This window comes from Oncorhynchus keta, unplaced genomic scaffold (assembly GCF_023373465.1).
Source record: "Oncorhynchus keta strain PuntledgeMale-10-30-2019 unplaced genomic scaffold, Oket_V2 Un_scaffold_1597_pilon_pilon, whole genome shotgun sequence".
NCBI classification, from domain to species: domain Eukaryota; kingdom Metazoa; phylum Chordata; class Actinopteri; order Salmoniformes; family Salmonidae; genus Oncorhynchus; species Oncorhynchus keta.
Window position 1 is genome coordinate 401,605 of NW_026290805.1, and position 25,689 is coordinate 427,293.

Here is a 25,689-nt window from a genome sequence, read left to right on the forward strand (position 1 = left end):
ACACCGTAAGTGAACCCCATCAATACACACCGTAACTGAACCCCATCAATACACACCGTAACTGAACCCCATCAATACACACTGTAACTGAATCCCCATCAATACACACTGTACTGAACCCCATCAATACACACTGTAACTGAACCCCATCAATACACACTGTAACTGAACCCCATCAATACACACTGTAACTGAACCCCATCAATACACACTGTAACTGAACCCCCATCAATACACACCGTAAGTGAACCCCATCAATACACACCGTAAGTGAACCCCATCAATACACACCGTAACTGAACCCCATCAATACACACTGTAACTGAACCCCATCAATACACACTGTAACTGAACCCCATCAATACACACTGTAACTGAACCCCATCAATACACACCGTAACTGAACCCCATCAATCGTAACTGAACCCCATCAATACACACTGTAACTGAACCCCATCAATACACACTGTAACTGAACCCCATCAATACACACTGTAACTGAACCCCATCAATCTGTAACTGAACCCCATCAATACACACTGTAACTGAACCCCATCAATACACACTGTAACTGAACCCCATCAATACACACTGTAACTGAACCCCATCAATACACACTGTAACTGAACCCCATCAATACACACTGTAACTGAACCCCATCAATACACACTGTAACTGAACCCCATCAATACACACTGAACCCCATCAATACTGAACCCCATCAATACACACTGTCAAACTGAACTGAACCCCATCAATACACACTGTAACTGAACCCCATCAATACACACTGTAACTGAACCCCATCAATACACACTGTAACTGAACCCCATCAATACACACTGTAACTGAACCCCATCAATACACACTGTAACTGAACCCCATCAATACACACCGTAACTGAACCCCATCAATACACACCGTAACTGAACCCCATCAATACACACCGTAACTGAACCCCATCAATACACACTGTAACTGAACCCCATCAATACACACCGTAACTGAACCCCATCAATACACACTGTAACTGAACCCCATCAATACACACCGTAACTGAACCCCATCAATACACACCGTAACTGAACCCCATCAATACACACCGTAACTGAACCCCATCAATACACACCGTAACTGAACCCCATCAATACACACCGTAACTGAACCCCATCAATACACACTGTAACTGAACCCCATCAATACACACTGTAACTGAACCCCATCAATACACACTGTAACTGAACCCCATCAATACACACCGTAACTGAACCCCATCAATACACACCGTAACTGAACCCCATCAATACACACCGTAACTGAACCCCATCAATACACACCGTAACTGAACCCCATCAATACACACTGTAACTGAACCCCATCAATACACACTGTAACTGAACCCCATCAATACACACTGTAACTGAACCCCATCAATACACACTGTAACTGAACCCCATCAATACACACTGTAACTGAACCCCATCAATACACACCGTAACTGAACCCCATCAATACACACCATCAATAACTGAACCCCATCAATACACACCGTAAGTGAACCCCATCAATACACACTGTAACTGAACCCCATCAATACACACTGTAACTGAACCCCATCAATACACACTGTAACTGAACCCCATCAATACACACTGTAACTGAACCCCATCAATACACACTGTAACTGAACCCCATCAATACACACCGTAACTGAACCCCATCAATACACACCGTAACTGAACCCCATCAATACACACCGTAACTGAACCCCATCAATACACACTGTAACTGAACCCCATCAATACACACTGTAACTGAACCCCATCAATACACACTGTAACTGAACCCCATCAATACACACTGTAACTGAACCCCATCAATACACACCGTAACTGAACCCCATCAATACACACCGTAACTGAACCCCATCAATACACACTGTAACTGAACCCCATCAATACACACTGTAACTGAACCCCATCAATACACACTGTAACTGAACCCCATCAATACACACCGTAACTGAACCCCATCAATACACACTGTAACTGAACCCCATCAATACACACTGTAACTGAACCCCATCAATACACACTGTAACTGAACCCCATCAATACACACTGTAACTGAACCCCATCAATACACACTGTAACTGAACCCCATCAATACACACCGTAACTGAACCCCATCAATACACACCGTAACTGAACCCCATCAATACACACCGTAACTGAACCCCATCAATACACACCGTAACTGAACCCCATCAATACACACCGTAACTGAACCCCATCAATACACACCGTAAGTGAACCCCATCAATACACACCGTAACTGAACCCCATCAATACACACACGTAACTGAACCCCATCAATACACACTGTCAAACTGAACCCCATCAATACACACTGTAACTGAACCCCATCAATACACACTGTAACTGAACCCCATCAATACACACCGTAACTGAACCCCATCAATACACACTGTAACTGAACCCCATCAATACACACCGTAACTGAACCCCATCAATACACACCGTAAGTGAACCCCATCAATACACACTGTAACTGAACCCCATCAATACACACTGTAACTGAACCCCATCAATACACACTGTAAGTGAACCCCATCAATACACACTGTAACTGAACCCCATCAATACACACTGTAACTGAACCCCATCAATACACACCGTAAGTGAACCCCATCAATACACACCGTAACTGAACCCCATCAATACACACCGTAACTGAACCCCATCAATACACACTGTAAGTGAACCCATCAATACACACTGTAAGTGAACCCCATCAATACACACTGTAACTGAACCCCATCAATACACACTGTAACTGAACCCCATCAATACACACTGTAAGTGAACCCCATCAATACACACTGTAACTGAATTCCCATCAATACACACCGTAACTGAACCCCATCAATACACACTGTAACTGATTCCCATCAATACACACCGTAACTGAACCCCATCAATACACACCGTAACTGAACCCCATCAATACACACCGTAAGTGAACCCCATCAATACACACCGTAACTGAACCCCATCAATACACACTGTAACTGAACCCCATCAATACACACTGTAACTGAACCCCATCAATACACACACTGTAACTGAACCCCATCAATACACACTGTAACTGAACCCCATCAATACACACCGTAACTGAACCCCATCAATACACACCGTAACTGAACCCCATCAATACACACTGTAAGTGAACCCCATCAATACACACTGTAACTGAACCCCATCAATACACACTGTAACTGAACCCCATCAATACACACTGTAACTGAACCCCATCAATACACACCGTAACTGAACCCCATCAATACACACTGTAACTGAACCCCATCAATACACACTGTAACTGAACCCCATCAATACACACCGTAACTGAACCCCATCAATACACACGGTAACTGAACCCCATCAATACACACTGTAACTGAACCCCATCAATACACACTGTAACTGAACCCCATCAATACACACTGTAAGTGAACCCCATCAATACACACCGTAACTGAACCCCATCAATACACACCTGTAACTGAACCCCATCAATACACACTGTAAGTGAACCCCATCAATACACACTAAGTGAACCCCATCAATACACACTGTAACTGAACCCCATCAATACACACTGTAACTGAACCCCATCAATACACACTGTAAGTGAACCCCATCAATACACACTGTAAGTGAACCCCATCAATACACACTGTAAGTGAACCCCATCAATACACACTGTAACTGAACCCCATCAATACACACTGTAACTGAACCCATCAATACACACTGTAACTGAACCCCATCAATACACACTGTAACTGAACCCCATCAATACACACTGTAACTGAACCCCATCAATCAATGAACCCCATCAATACACACTGTAACTGAACCCCATCAATACACACTGTAACTGAACCCCATCAATACACACTGTAACTGAACCCCATCAATACACACTGTAACTGAACCCCATCAATACACACCGTAAGTGAACCCCATCAATACACACCGTAACTGAACCCCATCAATACACACCGTAACTGAACCCCATCAATACACACTGTAACTGAACCCCATCAATACACACTGTAACTGAACCCCATCAATACACACTAACTGAACCCCATCAATACACACTGTAACTGAACCCCATCAATACACACTGTAACTGAACCCCATCAATACACACTGTAACTGAACCCCATCAATACACACCGTAAGTGAACCCCATCAATACACACTGTAACTGAACCCCATCAATACACACCGTAACTGAACCCCATCAATACACACTGTAACTGAACCCCATCAATACACACTGTAACTGAACCCCATCAATACACACTGTAACTGAACCCCATCAATACACACTAAGTGAACCCCATCAATACACACCGTAACTGAACCCCATCAATACACACTGTAACTGAACCCCATCAATACACACTGTAACTGAACCCCATCAATACACACTGTAACTGAACCCCATCAATACACACTGTAACTGAACCCCATCAATACACACTGTAACTGATCCCCATCAATACACACTGTAACTGAACCCCATCAATACACACTGTAACTGAACCCCATCAATACACACTGTAACTGAACCCCATCAATACACACTGTAACTGAACCCCATCAATACACACTGTAACTGAACCCCATCAATACACACTGTAACTGAACCCCATCAATACACACTGTAACTGAACCCCATCAATACACACTGTAACTGAACCCCATCAATACACACTGTAACTGAACCCCATCAATACACACTGTAACTGAACCCCATCAATACACACTGTAACTGAACCCCATCAATACACACTGTAACTGAACCCCATCAATACACACCGTAAGTGAACCCCATCAATACACACTGTAACACCCCATCAATACACACCGTAACTGAACCCCATCAATACACACTGTAACTGAACCCATCAATCGTAACTGAACCCCATCAATACACACTGTAACTGAACCCCATCAATACACACCGTAACTGAACCCCATCAATACACACCGTAACTGAACCCCATCAATACACACCGTAACTGAACCCCATCAATACACACCGTAACTGAACCCCATCAATACACACCGTAAGTGAACCCCATCAATACACACCGTAAGTGAACCCCATCAATACACACTGTAACTGAACCCCATAAATACACACTGTAACTGAACCCCATCAATACACACTGTAACTGAACCCCATCAATACACACTGTAAGTGAACCCCATAAATACACACTGTAACTGAACCCCATCAATACACACTGTAAGTGAACCCCATCAATACACACTGTAACTGATCCCCATCAATACACACTGTAACTGATCCCCATCAATACACACTGTAACTGAACCCCATCAATACACACTGTAACTGATCCCCATCAATACACACTGTAACTGAACCCCATCAATACACACTGTAACTGAACCCCATCAATACACACTGTAACTGAACCCCATCAATACACACTGTAACTGAACCCCATCAATACACACTGTAACTGAACCCCATCAATACACACTGTAACTGAACCCCATCAATACACACTGTAACTGAACCCCATCAATACACACTGTAACTGAACCCCATCAATACACATCACTGAACCCCATCAATACACACTGTAACTGAACCCCATCAATACACACTGTAACTGAACCCCATCAATACACACACGTAACTGAACCCCATCAATACACACCGTAAGTGAACCCCATCAATACACACTGTAAGTGAACCCCATCAATACACACTGTAAGTGAACCCCATAAATACACACTGTAACTGAACCCCATCAATACACACTGTAACTGAACCCCATAAATACACACTGTAACTGAACCCCATCAATACACACTGTAACTGAACCCCATCAATACACACCGTAACTGAACCCCATCAATACACACTGTAACTGAACCCCATCAATACACACCGTAAGTGAACCCCATCAATACACACTGTAAGTGAACCCCATCAATACACACTGTAACTGAACCCCATCAATACACACTGTAACTGAACCCCATCAATACACACTGTAAGTGAACCCCATCAATACACACTGTAAGTGAACCCCATCAATACACACGTAACTGAACCCCATCAATACACACACTGTAAGTGAACCCCATCAATACACACTGTAACTGAACCCCATCAATACACACTGTAAGTGAACCCCATAAATACACACTGTAAGTGAACCCCATCAATACACACTGTAAGTGAACCCCATCAATACACACTGTAAGTGAACCCCATCAATACACACTGTAAGTGAACCCCATCAATACACACTGTAAGTGAACCCCATCAATACACACTGTAAGTGAACCCCATAAATACACACTGTAAGTGAACCCCATAAATACACACTGTAAGTGAACCCCATCAATACACACTGTAAGTGAACCCCATCAATACACACTGTAAGTGAACCCCATAAATACACACTGTAAGTGAACCCCATCAATACACACTGTAAGTGAACCCCATCAATACACACTGTAACTGAACCCCATCAATACACACTGTAACTGAACCCCATCAATACACACTGTAAGTGAACCCCATCAATACACACTGTAAGTGAACCCCATCAATACACACTGTAAGTGAACCCCATCAATACACACTGTAACTGAACCCCATCAATACACACTGTAACTGAACCCCATCAATACACACTGTAACTGAACCCCATCAATACACACAATGTAACTGAACCCCATCAATACACACTGTAAGTGAACCCCATCAATACACACTGTAAGTGAACCCCATCAATACACACTGTAAGTGAACCCCATCAATACACACTGTAAGTGAACCCCATAAATACACACTGTAACTGAACCCCATCAATACACACTGTAACTGAACCCCATCAATACACACTGTAAGTGAACCCCATCAATACACACTGTAACTGAACCCCATCAATACACACTGTAACTGAACCCCATCAATACACACTGTAACTGAACCCCATCAATACACACTGTAAGTGAACCCCATCAATACACACTGTAAGTGAACCCCATCAATACACACTGTAAGTGAACCCCATCAATACACACTGTAACTGAACCCCATCAATACACACTGTAAGTGAACCCCATAAATACACACTGTAAGTGAACCCCATAAATACACACTGTAACTGAACCCCATCAATACACACTGTAACTGAACCCCATCAATACACACTGTAAGTGAACCCCATCAATACACACTGTAAGTGAACCCCATCAAACACACTGTAACTGAACCCCATCAATACACACTGTAAGTGAACCCCATCAATACACACTGTAAGTGAACCCCATCAATACACACTGTAACTGAACCCCATCAATACACACTGTAAGTGAACCCCATCAATACACACTGTAAGTGAACCCCATAAATACACACTGTAACTGAACCCCATCAATACACACTGTAACTGAACCCCATCAATACACACTGTAACTGAACCCCATCAATACACACTGTAACTGAACCCCATAAATACACACTGTAAGTGAACCCCATCAATACACACTGTAACTGAACCCCATCAATACACACTGTAACTGAACCCCATCAATACACACTGTAACTGAACCCCATCAATACACACTGTAACTGAACCCCATCAATACACACTGTAAGTGAACCCCATAAATACACACTGTAACTGAACCCCATCAATACACACTGTAACTGAACCCCATCAATACACACTGTAAGTGAACCCCATCAATACACACTGTAACTGAACCCCATCAATACACACTGTAACTGAACCCCATCAATACACACTGTAACTGAACCCCATCAATACACACTGTAAGTGAACCCCATCAATACACACTGTAACTGAACCCCATCAATACACACTGTAACTGAACCCCATCAATACACACTGTAAGTGAACCCCATAAATACACACTGTAACTGAACCCCATCAATACACACTGTAACTGAACCCCATCAATACACACTGTAAGTGAACCCCATCAATACACACTGTAAGTGAACCCCATCAATACACACTGTAAGTGAACCCCATCAATACACACTGTAAGTGAACCCCATCAATACACACTGTAACTGAACCCCATCAATACACACTGTAACTGAACCCCATCAATACACACTGTAACTGAACCCCATCAATACACACTGTAAGTGAACCCCATAAATACACACTGTAACTGAACCCCATCAATACACACTGTAAGTGAACCCCATCAATACACACTGTAACTGAACCCCATCAATACACACTGTAAGTGAACCCCATCAATACACACTGTAACTGAACCCCATCAATACACACTGTAAGTGAACCCCATCAATACACACTGTAACTGAACCCCATAAATACACACTGTAAGTGAACCCCATCAATACACACTGTAAGTGAACCCCATCAATACACACTGTAAGTGAACCCCATCAATACACACTGTAAGTGAACCCCATCAATACACACTGTAAGTGAACCCCATAAATACACACTGTAACTGAACCCCATCAATACACACTGTAACTGAACCCCATCAATACACACTGTAACTGAACCCCATCAATACACACTGTAACTGAACCCCATCAATACACACTGTAACTGAACCCCATCAATACACACTGTAAGTGAACCCCATCAATACACACTGTAATGAACCCCATCAATACACACTGTAACTGAACCCCATCAATACATACTGTAACTGAACCCCATCAATACACACTGTAACTGAACCCCATCAATACACACTGTAACTGAACCCCATCAATACACACTGTAAGTGAACCCCATCAATACACACTGTAAGTGAACCCCATCAATACACACTGTAAGTGAACCCCATCAATACACACTGTAAGTGAACCCCATCAATACACACTGTAACTGAACCCCATCAATACACACTGTAACTGAACCCCATCAATACACACTGTAAGTGAACCCCATCAATACACACTGTAAGTGAACCCCATAAATACACACTGTAAGTGAACCCCATCAATACACACTGTAACTGAACCCCATCAATACACACTGTAACTGAACCCCATCAATACACACTGTAACTGAACCCCATCAATACACACTGTAAGTGAACCCCATCAATACACACTGTAACTGAACCCCATCAATGAACCCCATCAATACACACTGTAAGTGAACCCCATCAATACACACTGTAACTGAACCCCATCAATACACACTGTAACTGAACCCCATCAATACACACTGTAACTGAACCCCATCAATACACACTGTAACTGAACCCCATCAATACACACTGTAAGTGAACCCCATCAATACACACTGTAAGTGAACCCCATCAATACACACTGTAACTGAACCCCATCAATACACACTGTAACTGAACCCCATCAATACACACTGTAACTGAACCCCATCAATACACACTGTAAGTGAACCCCATCAATACACACTGTAACTGAACCCCATCAATACACACTGTAACTGAACCCCATCAATACACACTGTAAGTGAACCCCATCAATACACACTGTAACTGAACCCCATCAATACACACTGTAACTGAACCCCATCAATACACACTGTAACTGAACCCCATCAATACACACTGTAACTGAACCCCATCAATACACACTGTAAGTGAACCCCATCAATACACACTGTAACTGAACCCCATCAATACACACTGTAACTGAACCCCATCAATACACACTGTAACTGAACCCCATCAATACACACTGTAAATGAACCCCATCAATACACACTGTAACTGAACCCCATCAATACACACTGTAACTGAACCCCATCAATACACACTGTAAGTGAACCCCATCAATACACACTGTAACTGAACCCCATCAATACACACTGTAAGTGAACCCCATCAATACACACTGTAAGTGAACCCCATCAATACACACTGTAACTGAACCCCATCAATACACACTGTAAGTGAACCCCATCAATACACACTGTAAGTGAACATCAATAACTGAACCCCATCAATACACACTGTAACTGAACCCCATCAATACACACTGTAACTGAACCCCATCAATACACACTGTAACTGAACCCCATCAATACACACTGTAACTGAACCCCATCAATACACACTGTAACTGAACCCCATCAATACACACTGTAACTGAACCCCATCAATACACACTGTAAGTGAACCCCATCAATAACTGTGAACCCCATCAATACACACTGTAACTGAACCCCATCAATACACACTGTAACTGAACCCCATCAATACACACTGTAACTGAACCCCATCAATACACACTGTAACTGAACCCCATCAATACACACTGTAACTGAACCCCATCAATACACACTGTAACTGAACCCCATCAATACACACCGTAACTGAACCCCATCAATACACACTGTAACTGAACCCCATCAATACACACTGTAACTGAACCCCATCAATACACACTGTAACTGAACCCCATCAATACACACTGTAACTGAACCCCATCAATACACACTGTAACTGAACCCCATCAATACACACTGTAACTGAACCCCATCAATACACACTGTAACTGAACCCCATCAATACACACTGTAACTGAACCCCATCAATACACACTGTAACTGAACCCCATCAATACACACTGTAACTGAACCCCATCAATACACACTGTAACTGAACCCCATCAATACACACTGTAACTGAACCCCATCAATACACACTGTAAGTGAACCCCATCAATACACACTGTAACTGAACCCCATCAATACACACTGTAACTGAACCCCATCAATACACACTGTAACTGAACCCCATCAATACACACTGTAACTGAACCCCATCAATACACACTGTAACTGAACCCCATCAATACACACTGTAAGTGAACCCCATCAATACACACTGTAACTGAACCCCATCAATACACACTGTAACTGAACCCCATCAATACACACTGTAACTGAACCCCATCAATACACACTGTAACTGAACCCCATCAATACACACTGTAACTGAACCCCATCAATACACACTGTAACTGAACCCCATCAATACACACGTAACTGAACCCCATCAATACACACTGTAACTGAACCCCATCAATACACACTGTAACTGAACCCCATCAATACACACTGTAAGTGAACCCCATCAATACACACTGTAACTGAACCCCATCAATACACACTGTAACTGAACCCCATCAATACACACTGTAACTGAACCCCATCAATACACACTGTAACTGAACCCCCCAATCAATACACACAATACACACTGAACCCCATCAATACACACTGTAACTGAACCCCATCAATACACACTGTAACTGAACCCCATCAATACACACTGTAACTGAACCCCATCAATACACACTGTAACCCCATGAACCCCATCAATACACACTGTAACATGAACCCCATCAATACACACTGTAAGTGAACCCCATCAATACACACTGTAAGTGAACCCCATCAATACACACTCAATAACTGAACCCCATCAATACACACTGTAACTGAACCCCATCAATACACACTGTAACTGAACCCCATCAATACACACTGTAACTGAACCCCATCAATACACACTGTAACTGAACCCCATCAATACACACTGTAACTGAACCCCATCAATACACACTGTAACTGAACCCCATCAATACACACTGTAAGTGAACCCCATCAATACACACTGTAACTGAACCCCATCAATACACACTGTAACTGAACCCCATCAATACACACTGTAACTGAACCCCATCAATACACACTGTAAGTGAACCCCATCAATACACACTGTAACTGAACCCCATCAATACACACTGTAAGTGAACCCCATCAATACACACTGTAACTGAACCCCATCAATACACACTGTAACTGAACCCCATCAATACACACTGTAACCCTGAACCCCATCAATACACACTGTAAGTGAACCCCATCAATACACACTGTAACTGAACCCCATCAATACACACTGTAACTGAACCCCATCAATACACACTGTAACTGAACCCCATCAATACACACCGTAACTGAACCCCATCAATACACACTGTAACTGAACCCCATCAATACACACTGTAACTGAACCCCATCAATACACACTGTAACTGAACCCCATCAATACACACTGTAACTGAACCCCATCAATACACACTGTAACTGAACCCCATCAATACACACTGTAACTGAACCCCATCAATACACACTGTAACTGAACCCCATAACTGAACCCCATCAATACACACTGTAACTGAACCCCATCAATACACACTGTAACTGAACCCCATCAATACACACTGTAACTGAACCCCATCAATACACACCTGTAACTGAACCCCATCAATACACACTGTAACTGAACCCCATCAATACACACTGTAACTGAACCCCATCAATACACACTGTAACTGAACCCCATCAATACACACTGTAACTGAACCCCATCAATACACACTGTAACTGAACCCCATCAATACACACTGTAACTGAACCCCATCAATACACACTGTAACTGAAACCCCATCAATACACACTGTAACTGAACCCCATCAATACACACTGTAACTGAACCCCATCAATACACACTGTAACTGAACCCCATCAATACACACTGTAAGTGAACCCCCACACATGAACCCCATCAATACACACTGTAACTGAACCCCATCAATACACACTGTAACTGAACCCCATCAATACACACTGTAACTGAACCCCATCAATACACACTGTAACTGAACCCCATCAATACACACTGTAACTGAACCCCATCAATACACACTGAACCCCATCAATAACTGAACCCCATCAATACCCCATCAATACACACTGTAACTGAACCCCATCAATACACACTGTAACTGAACCCCATCAATACACACTGTAACTGAACCCCATCAATACACACTGTAACTGAACCCCATCAATACACACTGTAACTGAACCCCATCAATACACACTGTAACTGAACCCCATCAATACACACTGTAACTGAACCCCATCAATACACACTGTAATGAACCCCATCAATACACACTGTAACTGAACCCCATCAATACACACTGTAACTGAACCCCATCAATACAAACTGTAACTGAACCCCATCAATCACACTGTAACTGAACCCCACTGTAACTGAACCCTGAACCCCATCAATACACACTGTAACTGAACCCCATCAATACACACTGAACCCCATCAATAACTGAACCCCATCAATACACACTGTAACTGAACCCCATCAATACACACTGTAACTGAACCCCATCAATACACACTGTAACTGAACCCCATCAATACACACTGTAACTGTAACTGAACCCCATCAATACACACTGTAACTGAACCCCATCAATACACACTGTAACTGAACCCCATCAATACACACTGAACCCCATCAATGTAACTGAACCCCATCAATACACACTGTAACTGAACCCCATCAATACACACTGTAACTGAACCCCATCAATACACACTGTAACTGAACCCCATCAATACACACTGTAACTGAACCCCATCAATACACACTGTAACTGAACCCCATCAATACACACCGTAACTGAACCCCATCAATACACACTGTAACTGAACCCCATCAATACACACTGTAACTGAACCCCATCAATACACACTGTAACTGAACCCCATCAATACACACTGTAACTGAACCCCATCAATACACACTGTAACTGAACCCCATCAATACACACTGTAACTGAACCCCATCAATACACACTGTAACTGAACCCCATCAATACACACTGTAACTGAACCCCATCAATACACACTGTAACTGAACCCCATCAATGTAACTGAACCCCAATCAATGAACCCCATCACACTGTAACTGAACCCCATCAATACACACTGTAACTGAACCCCCCATCAATACACACTGTAACTGAACCCCATCAATACACACTGTAACTGAACCCCATCAATACACACTGTAACTGAACCCCATCAATACACACTGTAACTGAACCCCATCAATACACACTGTAACTGAACCCCATCAATACACACTGTAACTGAACCCCATCAATACACACTGTAACTGAACCCCATCAATACACACTGTAACTGAACCCCATCAATACACACTGTAACTGAACCCCATCAATACACACTGTAACTGAACCCCATCAATACACACTGTAACTGAACCCCATCAATACACACTGTAACTGAACCCCATCAATACACACTGTAACTGAACCCCATCAATACACACTGTAACTGAACCCCATCAATACACACTGTAACTGAACCCCATCAATACACACTGTAACTGAACCCCAACTGTAAACCCCATCAATACACACCGTAACTGAACCCCATCTGTAACTGAATATCAATACACACTGTAACTGAACCCCATCAATACACACTGTAACTGAACCCCATCAATACAATACACTGTAACTGAACCCCATCAATACACACTGTAACTGAACCCCATCAATACACACTGTAACTGAACCCCATCAATACATCAATGTAACTGAACCCCATCAATACACACTGTAACTGAACCCCATCAATACACACTGTAACTGAACCCCATCAATACACACTGTAACTGAACCCCATCAATACACACTGTAACTGAACCCCATCAATACACACTGTAACTGAACCCCATCAATACACACTGTAACTGAACCCCATCAATACACACTGTAACTGAACCCCATCAATACACACTGTAACTGAACCCCATCAATACACACTGAACCCCATCAATACACAGTAACTGAACCCCATCAATACACACTGTAACTGAACCCCATCAATACACACTGTAACTGAACCCCATCAATAACTAACTGAACCCCATCAATACACACTGTAACTGAACCCCATCAATACACACTGTAACTGAACCCCATCAATACACACTGTAACTGAACCCCATCAATACACACTGTAACTGAACCCCATCAATACACACTGTAACTGAACCCCATCAATACACACTGTAACTGAACCCCATCAATACACACTGTAACTGAACCCCATCAATACACCCCACAATGTAACTGAACCCCATCAATACACACTGTAACTGAACCCCATCAATACACACTGTAACTGAACCCCATCAATACACACTGTAACTGAACCCCATCAATACACACTGTAACTGAACCCCATCAATACACACTGTAACTGAACCCCATCAATACACACTGTAACTGAACCCCATCAATACACACTGTAACTGAACCCCATCAATACACACTGTAACTGAACCCCATCAATACACACTGTAACTGAACCCCATCAATACACACTGTAACTGAACCCCATCAATACCCCTGAACCCCATCAATACACACTGTAACTGAACCCCATCAATACACACTGAACCCCATCAATAACTGAACCCCATCAATACACACTGTAACTGAACCCCATCAATACACACTGTAACTGAACCCCATCAATACACACTGTAACTGAACCCATCAATCAATACACACTGTAACTGAACCCCATCAATACACACTGTAACTGAACCCCATCAATACACACTGTAACTGAACCCCATCAATACACACACATCAATGTAACTGAACCCCATCAATACACACTGTAACTGAACCCCAATCAACTGAACCCCATCAATACACTGTAACTGAACCCCATCAATACACACTGTAACTGAACCCCATCAATACACACTGAACCCCATCAATAACTGAACCCCATCAATACACACCGTAACTGAACCCCATCAATACACACTGTAACTGAACCCCATCAATACACACTGTAACTGAACCCCATCAATACACACTGTAACTGAACCCCATCAATACACACTGTAAGTGAATAACAAGTGAAGCTTTGAATACATTTCATTTAGTAGCTAGCTGTGATGCTTTGTGGACCAGCTTACTTGTTCTGTTTGTCACGGATGGCGATGTCGGCCCCTCGCTCCAACAGCAGCTGGCAGATGTGTGGATGGCACATCTGGGTAGCCAGCACCAGAGGAGTCCGCCCATCCTGCAGTACACACACACACACACACACACACACACACACACACACACACACACACACACACACACACACACACACACACACAGAGAACAGAGCTAGTGATTCACGGCTGTCATGATTATCTCATTACTACAGTAGTCCGTTAAGGATAAATGTAGAGCAGCATAGGTGTGAATGAATTGGACAACAATACTCACAAAATCACTTGCGTTTACAGAGGCCCCGCTGTCACACAGTAGTTTGACGCTCGAGGAGCAGCCTGCCATCACTTGGACACACAAAAATAAACCATTATTTCACGTCATCAAGCAAACGGACAGCAGTGCCTTCATCATTCCAGGTTCTTGCCATCAAAATGATGGACACAGATCTCAGTACAGGACTGGTATAGTAATGAACACAGAGCTCAGTAGGGGACTGGTATAGTAATGAACACAGAGCTCAGTAGGGGACTGGTATAGTAATGAGCACAGAGCTCAGTAGAGGACTGGTATAGTAATGAACACAGAGCTCAGTACAGGACTGGTATAGTAATGAACACAGAGCTCAGTACGGGACTGGTATAGTAATGAGCACAGAGCTCAGTAGGGGACTGGTATAGTAATGAACACAGAGCTCAGTACAGGACTGGTATAGTAATGAGCACAGAGCTCAGTACAGGACTGGTATAGTAATGAACACAGAGCTCAGTACAGGACTGGTATAGTAATGAGCACAGAGCTCAGTACGGGACTGGTATAGTAATGAACACAGAGCTCAGTACAGGACTGGTATAGTAATGAACACAGAGCTCAGTACAGGACTGGTATAGTAATGAACACAGAGCTCAGTACAGGACTGGTATAGTAATGAGCACAGAGCTCAGTACAGGACTGGTATAGTAATGAACACAGAGCTCAGTACAGGACTGGTATAGTAATGAGCACAGAGCTCAGTACGGGACTGGTATAGTAATGAGCACAGAGCTCAGTAGGGGACTGGTATAGTAATGAACACAGAGCTCAGTACAGGACTGGTATAGTAATAAACACAGAGCTCAGTACAGGACTGGTATAGTAATGAACACAGAGCTCAGTACAGGACTGGTATAGTAATGAACACAGAGCTCAGTACAGGACTGGTATAGTAATGAACACAGAGCTCAGTACAGGACTGGTATAGTAATGAACACAGAGCTCAGTACAGGACTGGTACAGTAATGAGCACAGAGCTCAGTAGGGGACTGGTATAGTAATAAACACAGAGCTCAGTACAGGACTGGTATAGTAATGAACACAGAGCTCAGTACAGGACTGGTATAGTAATGAACACAGAGCTCAGTACAGGACTGGTATAGTAATGAACACAGAGCTCAGTACAGGACTGGTATAGTAATGAACACAGAGCTCAGTACAGGACTGGTATAGTAATGAACACAGAGCTCAGTACAGGACTGGTATAGTAATGAACACAGAGCTCAGTACAGGACTGGTATAGTAATGAACACAGAGCTCAGTACAGGACTGGTATAGTAATGAACACAGAGCTCAGTACAGGACTGGTACAGTAATGAACACAGAGCTCAGTACAGGACTGGTATAGTAATGAACACAGAGCTCAGTACAGGACTGGTATAGTAATGAACACAGAGCTCAGTACAGGACTGGTATAGTAATGAACACAGAGCTCAGTACAGGACTGGTATAGTAATGAACACAGAGCTCAGTACAGGACTGGTATAGTAATGAGAAATTAAGCCTGTGCAGCAGGCATTCACCCTGGCACGTTTACATCTCGCATGCAGAGGTACGGTAAGGATAAACATGTGTGCAACAGGTGAATCTATATGTGATTCCAATGTAGTGGAGGTTGTTGTACAGCACAACAAAGAGCCACAATGGGGTGTTGGTGTTCATATTTGCCTTAAATGACTTTGCTCAGCTCATATTGAGCTCCTGTAGTATTGACAGGCCACTTCTATATCAGAGTAAATCATCTCTTCAAGCATCGGAAGTGGAGAACACTCAAGAAAATCTGATCATATTACTGAAGAGCAGACGTGTTAATCTATCGTGTTCCTATCAGTCTATCAGGAACCTATCATGTTCCTATCAATCTATCAGGAACCTATCATGTTCCTATCAATCTATCAGGAACCTATCAATCTATCAGGAACCTATCATGTTCCTATCAATCTATCAGGAACCTATCAATCTATCAGGAACCTATCATGTTCCTATCAATCTATCAGGAACCTATCATGTTCCTATCAATCTATCAGGAACCTATCAATCTATCATGTTCCTATCAATCTATCAGGAACCTATCATGTTCCTATCAATCTATCAGGAACCTATCATGTTCCTATCAATCTATCAGGAACCTATCATGTTCCTATCAATCTATCAGGAACCTATCATGTTCCTATCAATCTATCAGGAACCTATCATGTTCCTATCAATCTATCATGTCCCTATCAACCTATCATGTTCCTAGCAATCCATCAGGATCCCATCATGTTCCTAACAATCTATCAGGATCCTATCAATCTATCATGTTCCTATCATTCAATCAAGATACTATCATTCTATCATGTTCCTATCAACCTATCATGTTCCTAGAAATCCATCAGGATCCCATCATGTTCCTAACAATCTATCAGGATCCTATCAATCTATCATGTTCCTATCATTCAATCAAGATAATATCATTCTATCATGTTCCTATCATTCTATCAATCTATCATGTTCCTATCATTCTATCAATCTATCATGTTCCTATCAATCTATCATGTTCCTATGTTCCTATCATGTTCCTAGCAATCAGGATCAGGAACCTATCCCTATCATGTTCCTATCAATCTATCATGTTCCTATCATTCCATCATGGTCCTATCAATCTATCAGAATCGTATCGTGTTCCTATCATGTTCCTATCATTCCATCATGGTCCTATCAATCTATCAGAATCCATTCAATCAAGATGTTCCTATCATGTTCCTATCATTTCATCATGGTCCTATCAATCTATGTTCAGAATCCTATCATGTTCCTATCCCATCATGTTCCTATCATTCCATCATGGTCCTATCATTCCATCATGGTCCTATCAATCTATCAGCAATCCTATCATGTTCCTATCATTCCATCATGGTCATATCAATCTATCAGAATCATATTGTGTTCCTATCATTCCATCATGTTCCTATCATTCCATCATGTTCCTATCATTCCATCATGGTCCTATCATTCCATCATGTTCCTATCATTCCATCATGTTCCTATCATTCTATCATTCTATCATTCTATCAATCTATCATGTTCCTATCATTCTATCAATCTATCATGTTCCTATCAATCTATCATGTTCCTATCATTCTATCAATCTATCATGTTCCTATCATTCTATCATTCTATCATGTTCCTATCATTCAATCAGGAACCTGTCATAATATATGTGAAGTGAATGTCGTACAGTGTAATACTGCATTGGGTCATCAATCTTCAATTCAAAGCACATCTATGTACCGACTCTGGTGTGTACATCTGTCTGCCATTGTTCCTTAGGATCTCTTGGGCAGCTCATTACACCAGATTAGAGGAAGTAGAGAAGTAAAAGGCATCTACTGTAATGACAGAGGAGAGGAGGATCCTAACTGTTTCTCACCAGCGTCATGTAGAGCGGTCCTCCCCTGCAAGTCCACATTCCCCACAGGACAGTTGTGCTGCAAAACCACACAAATAATCCTCAAATGTAATACGCCTCTTAAAAACATGAGCCACTCACCCTGACAAAACTCTTCTTACATTTCTGTTTGCATCTCTCAAAAGAACACTGTGGGAGCAATCCCTTAGGTCTATTAATATACAACAGGATGGCAACATTCAGGGGAGAAATGTTTTGGTATAGCTTTGCTATACAACGAGTCGTTTCAATCCCGTCCGAGTCCCGACTTTGAGGATGGCATCTGCATCTCCAATTGGATGAGTCTCTGCAGCAGGGTCACGTAATCCTATCAACGTAGTGTTCACTGTGATATCATCTCACACAGACAGAGACAGTCAGTCAGACAGAGGCTGATAATAATGCTGTAGCATTGACAGCCAAGAGAGCTGTTTAAGGCTCAATGCCAACAGCAGGCCTTTAAGGTCTCCTAGCTCAGGCCTTCTCAGGGCCCACTAGAAAAACCCTGCTCTCTCTAGCAACAAGGTCCCAAAACGAGTAGCCAGGTCAGATAACAGCTACGGGGGGGGCATGGAATTCTACACCTCTAGTGGGGGTCGGGGGGCAAGTAGGATTTTCCCCTCGGCCCGGGAGTTGGGTTGCTATGTCAAGCGCGATGACGGCATGGTTTGGGAGAGGGCAGCCTTGTCAACACGACCAACACCCCCGCTGGTAAGCTGCCATTCCTTTCAGGGGGGGCGGCACTTAATGTGGCCGGTGGCTTGTTTGAACACAGGGCCTTATTGTAAACACATAAATTAATAGCAACTCAACAGGCTGCTACTGTTGCCCTATCAGGGGCTACTGTTGCCCTATCAGGGGCTACTGTTGCCCTATCAGGGGCTACTGTTGCCCTATCAGGGGCTACTGTTGCCCTATCTGGGGCTACTGTTGCCCTATCTGGGGCTACTGTTGCCCTATCTGGGGCTACTGTTGCCCTATCAGGGGCTACTGTTGCCCTATCAGGGGCTACTGTTGCCCTATCAGGGGCTACTGTTGCCCTATCAGGGGCTACTGTTGCCCTATCAGGGGCTACTGTTGCCCTATCAGGGGCTACTGTTGCCCTATCAGGGGCTACTGTTGCCCTATCAGGGGCTACTGTTGCCCTATCAGGGGCTACTGTTGCCCTATCAGGGGCTACTGTTGCCCTATCAGGGGCTACTGTTGCCCTATCAGGGGCTACTGTTGCCCTATCAGGGGCTACTGTTGCCCTATCTGGGGCTACTGTTGCCCTATCTGGGGCTACTGTTGCCCTATCAGGGGCTACTGTTGCCCTATCTGGGGCTATGCCAAACAAAAACAGCGTTCTTCAACAACCATTCAGCCTACAATTGCACAATTTAGTCACTGTAAACAGATCAAATATATTTCAAACATGTTTCAATATCACTGCAGCTGATGTCTGGCGAGTAAAACCAACAAAAATGTTATTCCTCAAAGAACAGAGAGAATGTACAGTTCATCACATGGCCAAAAGTATGTGGACACCTGCTCATCAAACATCTCATTCCAAAATCATGGGCATTAATATGGCGTTTTGCTGCTATAATAGCCTCCACTCTTCTGGGAAGGCTTTCCACTAGATGTTGGAACATTGCTGTGGGCATTGGTTCCATTCAGCCACAAGAGCATTAGTGAGGTTTTTATTTATTTTACCTTTATTTAACTAGGCAAGATCCGTTAAGAACACATTCTTATTTTCAATGACGGCCTGGGAACAGTGGGTTAACTGGTCTGGGAACAGTGGGTTAACTGGTCTGGGAACAGTGGGTTAACTGGTCTGGGAACAGTGGGTTAACTGGTCTAGGAACAGTGGGTTAACTGGTCTGGGAACAGTGGGTTAACTGGTCTGGGAACAGTGGGTTAACTGGTCTGGGAACAGTGGGTTAACTGCCTGTTCAGGGGCAGAACGACAGATTTGTACCTTGTCAGCTCAGGGGTTTGAACTTGCAACCTTCCGGTTACTAGTCCAACACGAACCACTAGGCTACCCTGCCGCCCCGTTGAGCACAGATTTTGGGCGATTAGGCCTGGCTCGCAGTCAGCATTCCAATTCATCCCAAAGGTGTTTGATGGGGTTGAGGTCAGGGCTCTGTGCAGGCCAGTAAAGTTATTCCACACCGATCGACTAAACATTTCTGTATGGACCTTACTTGTACACAGGGGCATTATCATGCTGAAACTTCCCAAAATGTTGCCACAAAGTTGGAAGCACAGAATTATCTAGAATGTCATTGTATGCTGTAGCGTTAAGATTTCCCTTCACTGGAACTAAGGGGACTAGCCCAAACCATGAATAACAGTCCCAAACCATTATTTCTCCTCCACCAAACTTTACAGTTGTCACTATGCATTCGGGCAGGTAGCGTTCTCTTAGCATCCACCAAACCTAGATTCGTCCGTCGGACTGGCAGATGGTAAAGCGTGATTCATCACTCCAGAGAACGTGTTTCCACTGCTCCAGAGTCTAATGGCGGCGAGCTTTACACCACTCCAGCTGACACTTGGCATTGCGCATGGTGATCTTAGGCTTGTGTGCGTGCGGCTGCTCGGCCATGGAAATCCATTTCATGACGTTCCCGAAAAACAGTTATTGTGCTGACATTGTTTCCAGAGGCAGTTTGGAACTTGGTAGGGAGTGTTGCAATCCGAGGACAGGTGATTTTTAGGCGATGTGTGCTTCAGCACTCGACAGTGAGCTTGTGTTGCCTACCACTTCGCAGCTGAGCCGTTGTTGATCTTAGATTTTCCCACTTCACAATGACAGCACTTACAGTTGACCAAGGCAGCTCTAGCAGAGCAGAAATATGATTAGCTTGTGGAAAGGTGGCATCCTATGACGATACCACAATGAAATTCAAATAGCTCAAAGATCTCTTCAAATACGGGAAACTATTGCCAATGTTTGTCTATGGTGATTGCATGACTACGCACTCTATTTTATACACCTGTCAGCAACGGTGTGTCCGAAATAGCTGAATCCACTCATTTGAAAGGGTGTCCACATACTTTTGGTAATTTTTGTGTTTTTGGTCATTTTGGCATTTTAGTCCTGGACTAGATTTAATCTGAAACCACCCCTGACACCTGGCAACTAAGCCCCAAAAGTACGTTGCGGCACATTTCGGTCAGATATCCGTTTCATGATGCACAGATAACACAGGTAAGTTAATGTGAATGGAGGCCGTTGTTTTAAGTGACTGTACCTGCAATAGCTTCTGCACACAAAGCGACTGGCCATTTCTGGAAGCTAGATGAAGGGCGTTTTTACCTGCAAGAAAACAACTCAGGAGATCAGCAATACACAAAATCAATATCTTCCATAATCTACACTGAACAAAAATATAAACGCAACATGTCTTGTGTTGGTCCCATGTTTCCTGAGCTGAAATAAAACATCCCAGAAATGTTCCATACGCACAAAAAATCTTATTTCTCTCAAATGATTTGCACAAATTTGGTTACATCCCTCTTCGTGAGCATTTCTCCTTTGCCAAGATAATCCATCCACCTGGCAGATGTGGCATATCAAGAAGCTGATTAAACAGCATGATCATTACACAGGTGTGCCTTGTGCTGGGGACAATAAAGGGCCACTAGCATGTGCAGTTTTGTCACACAATGCCACAGATGTCTCATGTTTTGAGGGAGTGTACAATTAGCATACTGACTGCAGGAATGTCCACCAGAACGGTTGCCAGATAATTGACATCGTTTTAGACAATTATGCAGTACGTCCAACCGGCCTCACAGCCGCAGACCACGTGTATGGCATTGTGCGGGCCAGCGGTTTGCTGATATCAACATTGTGAACAGAGTGCCCCATGGTGGCAGTGGGGTTATGGTATGGACAGGCATAAACTACAGACAACGAACACAATTGCATTTTATCAATGGCAATTTGAAAGGACAAAAATACCATGATGAGATCCTGAGGCCCATTCTATTGTAAGATATCTGTCACTAACAGATGCATATCTGTATTCCCAGTCAAGTGAAATCCATAGATTAGGGCCTAATTTATTTATTTAAATTGACTGATTTCCTCATATGAACTTTAACTCAGTAAAATTAATGAAATTATTGCATGTTGCCTTTATATTTGTGTTCTGGAAGAGGCTGCCTTAAATCGACATCCACGTCCCTTAGAAAGATTTCACCAAAGACGGACTTGGTGGAAACGCTATCCTATGGACTGTTCTGTAGCGCACCATGCATAGGTGCTTGCAATGCCAGGGTTATGGGGGACCAGTACAAAAATGTATTCACTCACTACTGTAAGTCTCTCTGGATTTGAGCGTCTGCTAAATGACTAACATGTAAGTCTCTCTGGATAAGAGCGTCTGCTAAATGACTAACATGTAAGTCTCTCTGGATAAGAGCGTCTGCTAAATGACTAACATGTAAGTCTCTCTGGATAAGAGCGTCTGCTAAATGACTAACATGTAAGTCTCTCTGGATAAGAGCGTCTGCAAAATGACTAACATGTAAGTCTCTCTGGATAAGAGCATCTGCTAAATGACTAACATGTAAGTCTCTCTGGATAAGAGTGTCTGCTAAATGACTAACATGTTAGTCTCTCTAGATAAGAGTGTCTGCTAAATGACTAACATGTTAGTCTCTCTAGATAAGAGTGTCTGCTAAATGACTAACATGTAAGTCTCTCTGGATAAGAGCGTCTGCTAAATGACTAACATGTAAATGTATAACCATGAACTTCATCTGTATTATTATTTCTCTCACCGGTGGCATCGGTGGCCGTGAGGTCAACGCTGTGGCCCAGGATGAGATTGAGACAGTCCAGGTGGCCCCTGGTTGCAGAGAGGTGGAACCTGCGTTGAGAGATGGAGAGAGCGTGTGAAGGGAGGGAAAGCGCAGTAGGTCGGAGTACGAGCAGGTTTGGAGAGGCTTGGAGAAGGGTGAAGTGAAAGAGTGTATTATGGAGCCAGAGAAAAGAACTCTGTAAATTGATGCTGGCTAACCCTATCGGCTAGATCAGCATTCTGGGTGCAGAAACCTTCGACCCGTAAAAACTGAGGCAGCAGGACGGCAAGTTCTTGAAGAGCATTTTCACAGACACAAAATGGGATCCAACAACCCATAAGGGACTGTTAAGGCAGCGAAGCTATCAAATACCCGTCATGATCATCACCGTGAAAAGGATCTTATCTACACTACTGCAAACATGACTAACACTGTTTTCCGTTTATCCCCTGACCCTCTTCCTCCCGTTTACTCCCTGACCCTCTTTTCTCCAGTTTACTCCCTGACCCTCTTTTCTCCCGTTTACTCCCTGACCCTCTTTTCTCCCGTTTACTCCCTCCTCTTCCTCCCGTTTACTCCCTGACCCTCTTTTCTCCCGTTTACTCCCTGACCTCTTTTCTCCCCTCTTTTCTCCCGTTTACTCCCTGACCCTCTTCCTCCCGTTTACTCCCTGACCCTCTTTTCTCCCGTTTACTCCCTGACCCTCTTTTCTCCCGTTTACTCCCTGACCCTCTTTTCTCCCGTTTACTCCCTGACCCTCTTCCTCCCGTTTACTCCCTGACCCTCTTTTCTCCCGTTTACTCCCTGACCCTCTTCCTCCCGTTTACTCCCTGACCTTCTTTTCTCCCGTTTACTCCCTAACCCTCTTCCTCCCGTTTACTCCCTGACCCTCTTTCTCCCGTTTCATCCCTGATCCTCTATTCTCCCGTTTCATCCCTGATCCTCTATTCTCCCGTTTCATCCCTGATCCTCTATTCTCCCGTTTCATCCCTGATCCTCTATTCTCCCGTTTAATCCCTGATCCTCTATTCTCCCGTTTAATCCCTGATCCTCTATTCTCCCGTTTCATCCCTGATCCTCTATTCTCCCGTTTCATCCCTGACCCTCTATTCTCCCGT

General features: G+C 43.4%; 1 protein-coding gene across 1 annotated transcript in view; it reads right to left on the reverse strand.

Annotated features, from left to right (window-relative positions):
• Positions 1-25,689, reverse strand: part of uacab (uveal autoantigen with coiled-coil domains and ankyrin repeats b) — a 95,858-nt gene that overhangs the window by 19,925 nt on the left and 50,244 nt on the right. Inside the window, exons 3-7 of the mRNA XM_052514248.1 lie at positions 24,551-24,639; positions 23,014-23,078; positions 19,751-19,808; positions 16,303-16,373; positions 16,002-16,108 (exon numbers count right to left, since the gene is read on the reverse strand). Coding sequence (XP_052370208.1) covers positions 16,002-16,108; positions 16,303-16,373; positions 19,751-19,808; positions 23,014-23,078; positions 24,551-24,639 — 390 coding nt within the window. The remainder of the gene's footprint in view (positions 1-16,001; positions 16,109-16,302; positions 16,374-19,750; positions 19,809-23,013; positions 23,079-24,550; positions 24,640-25,689) is intronic.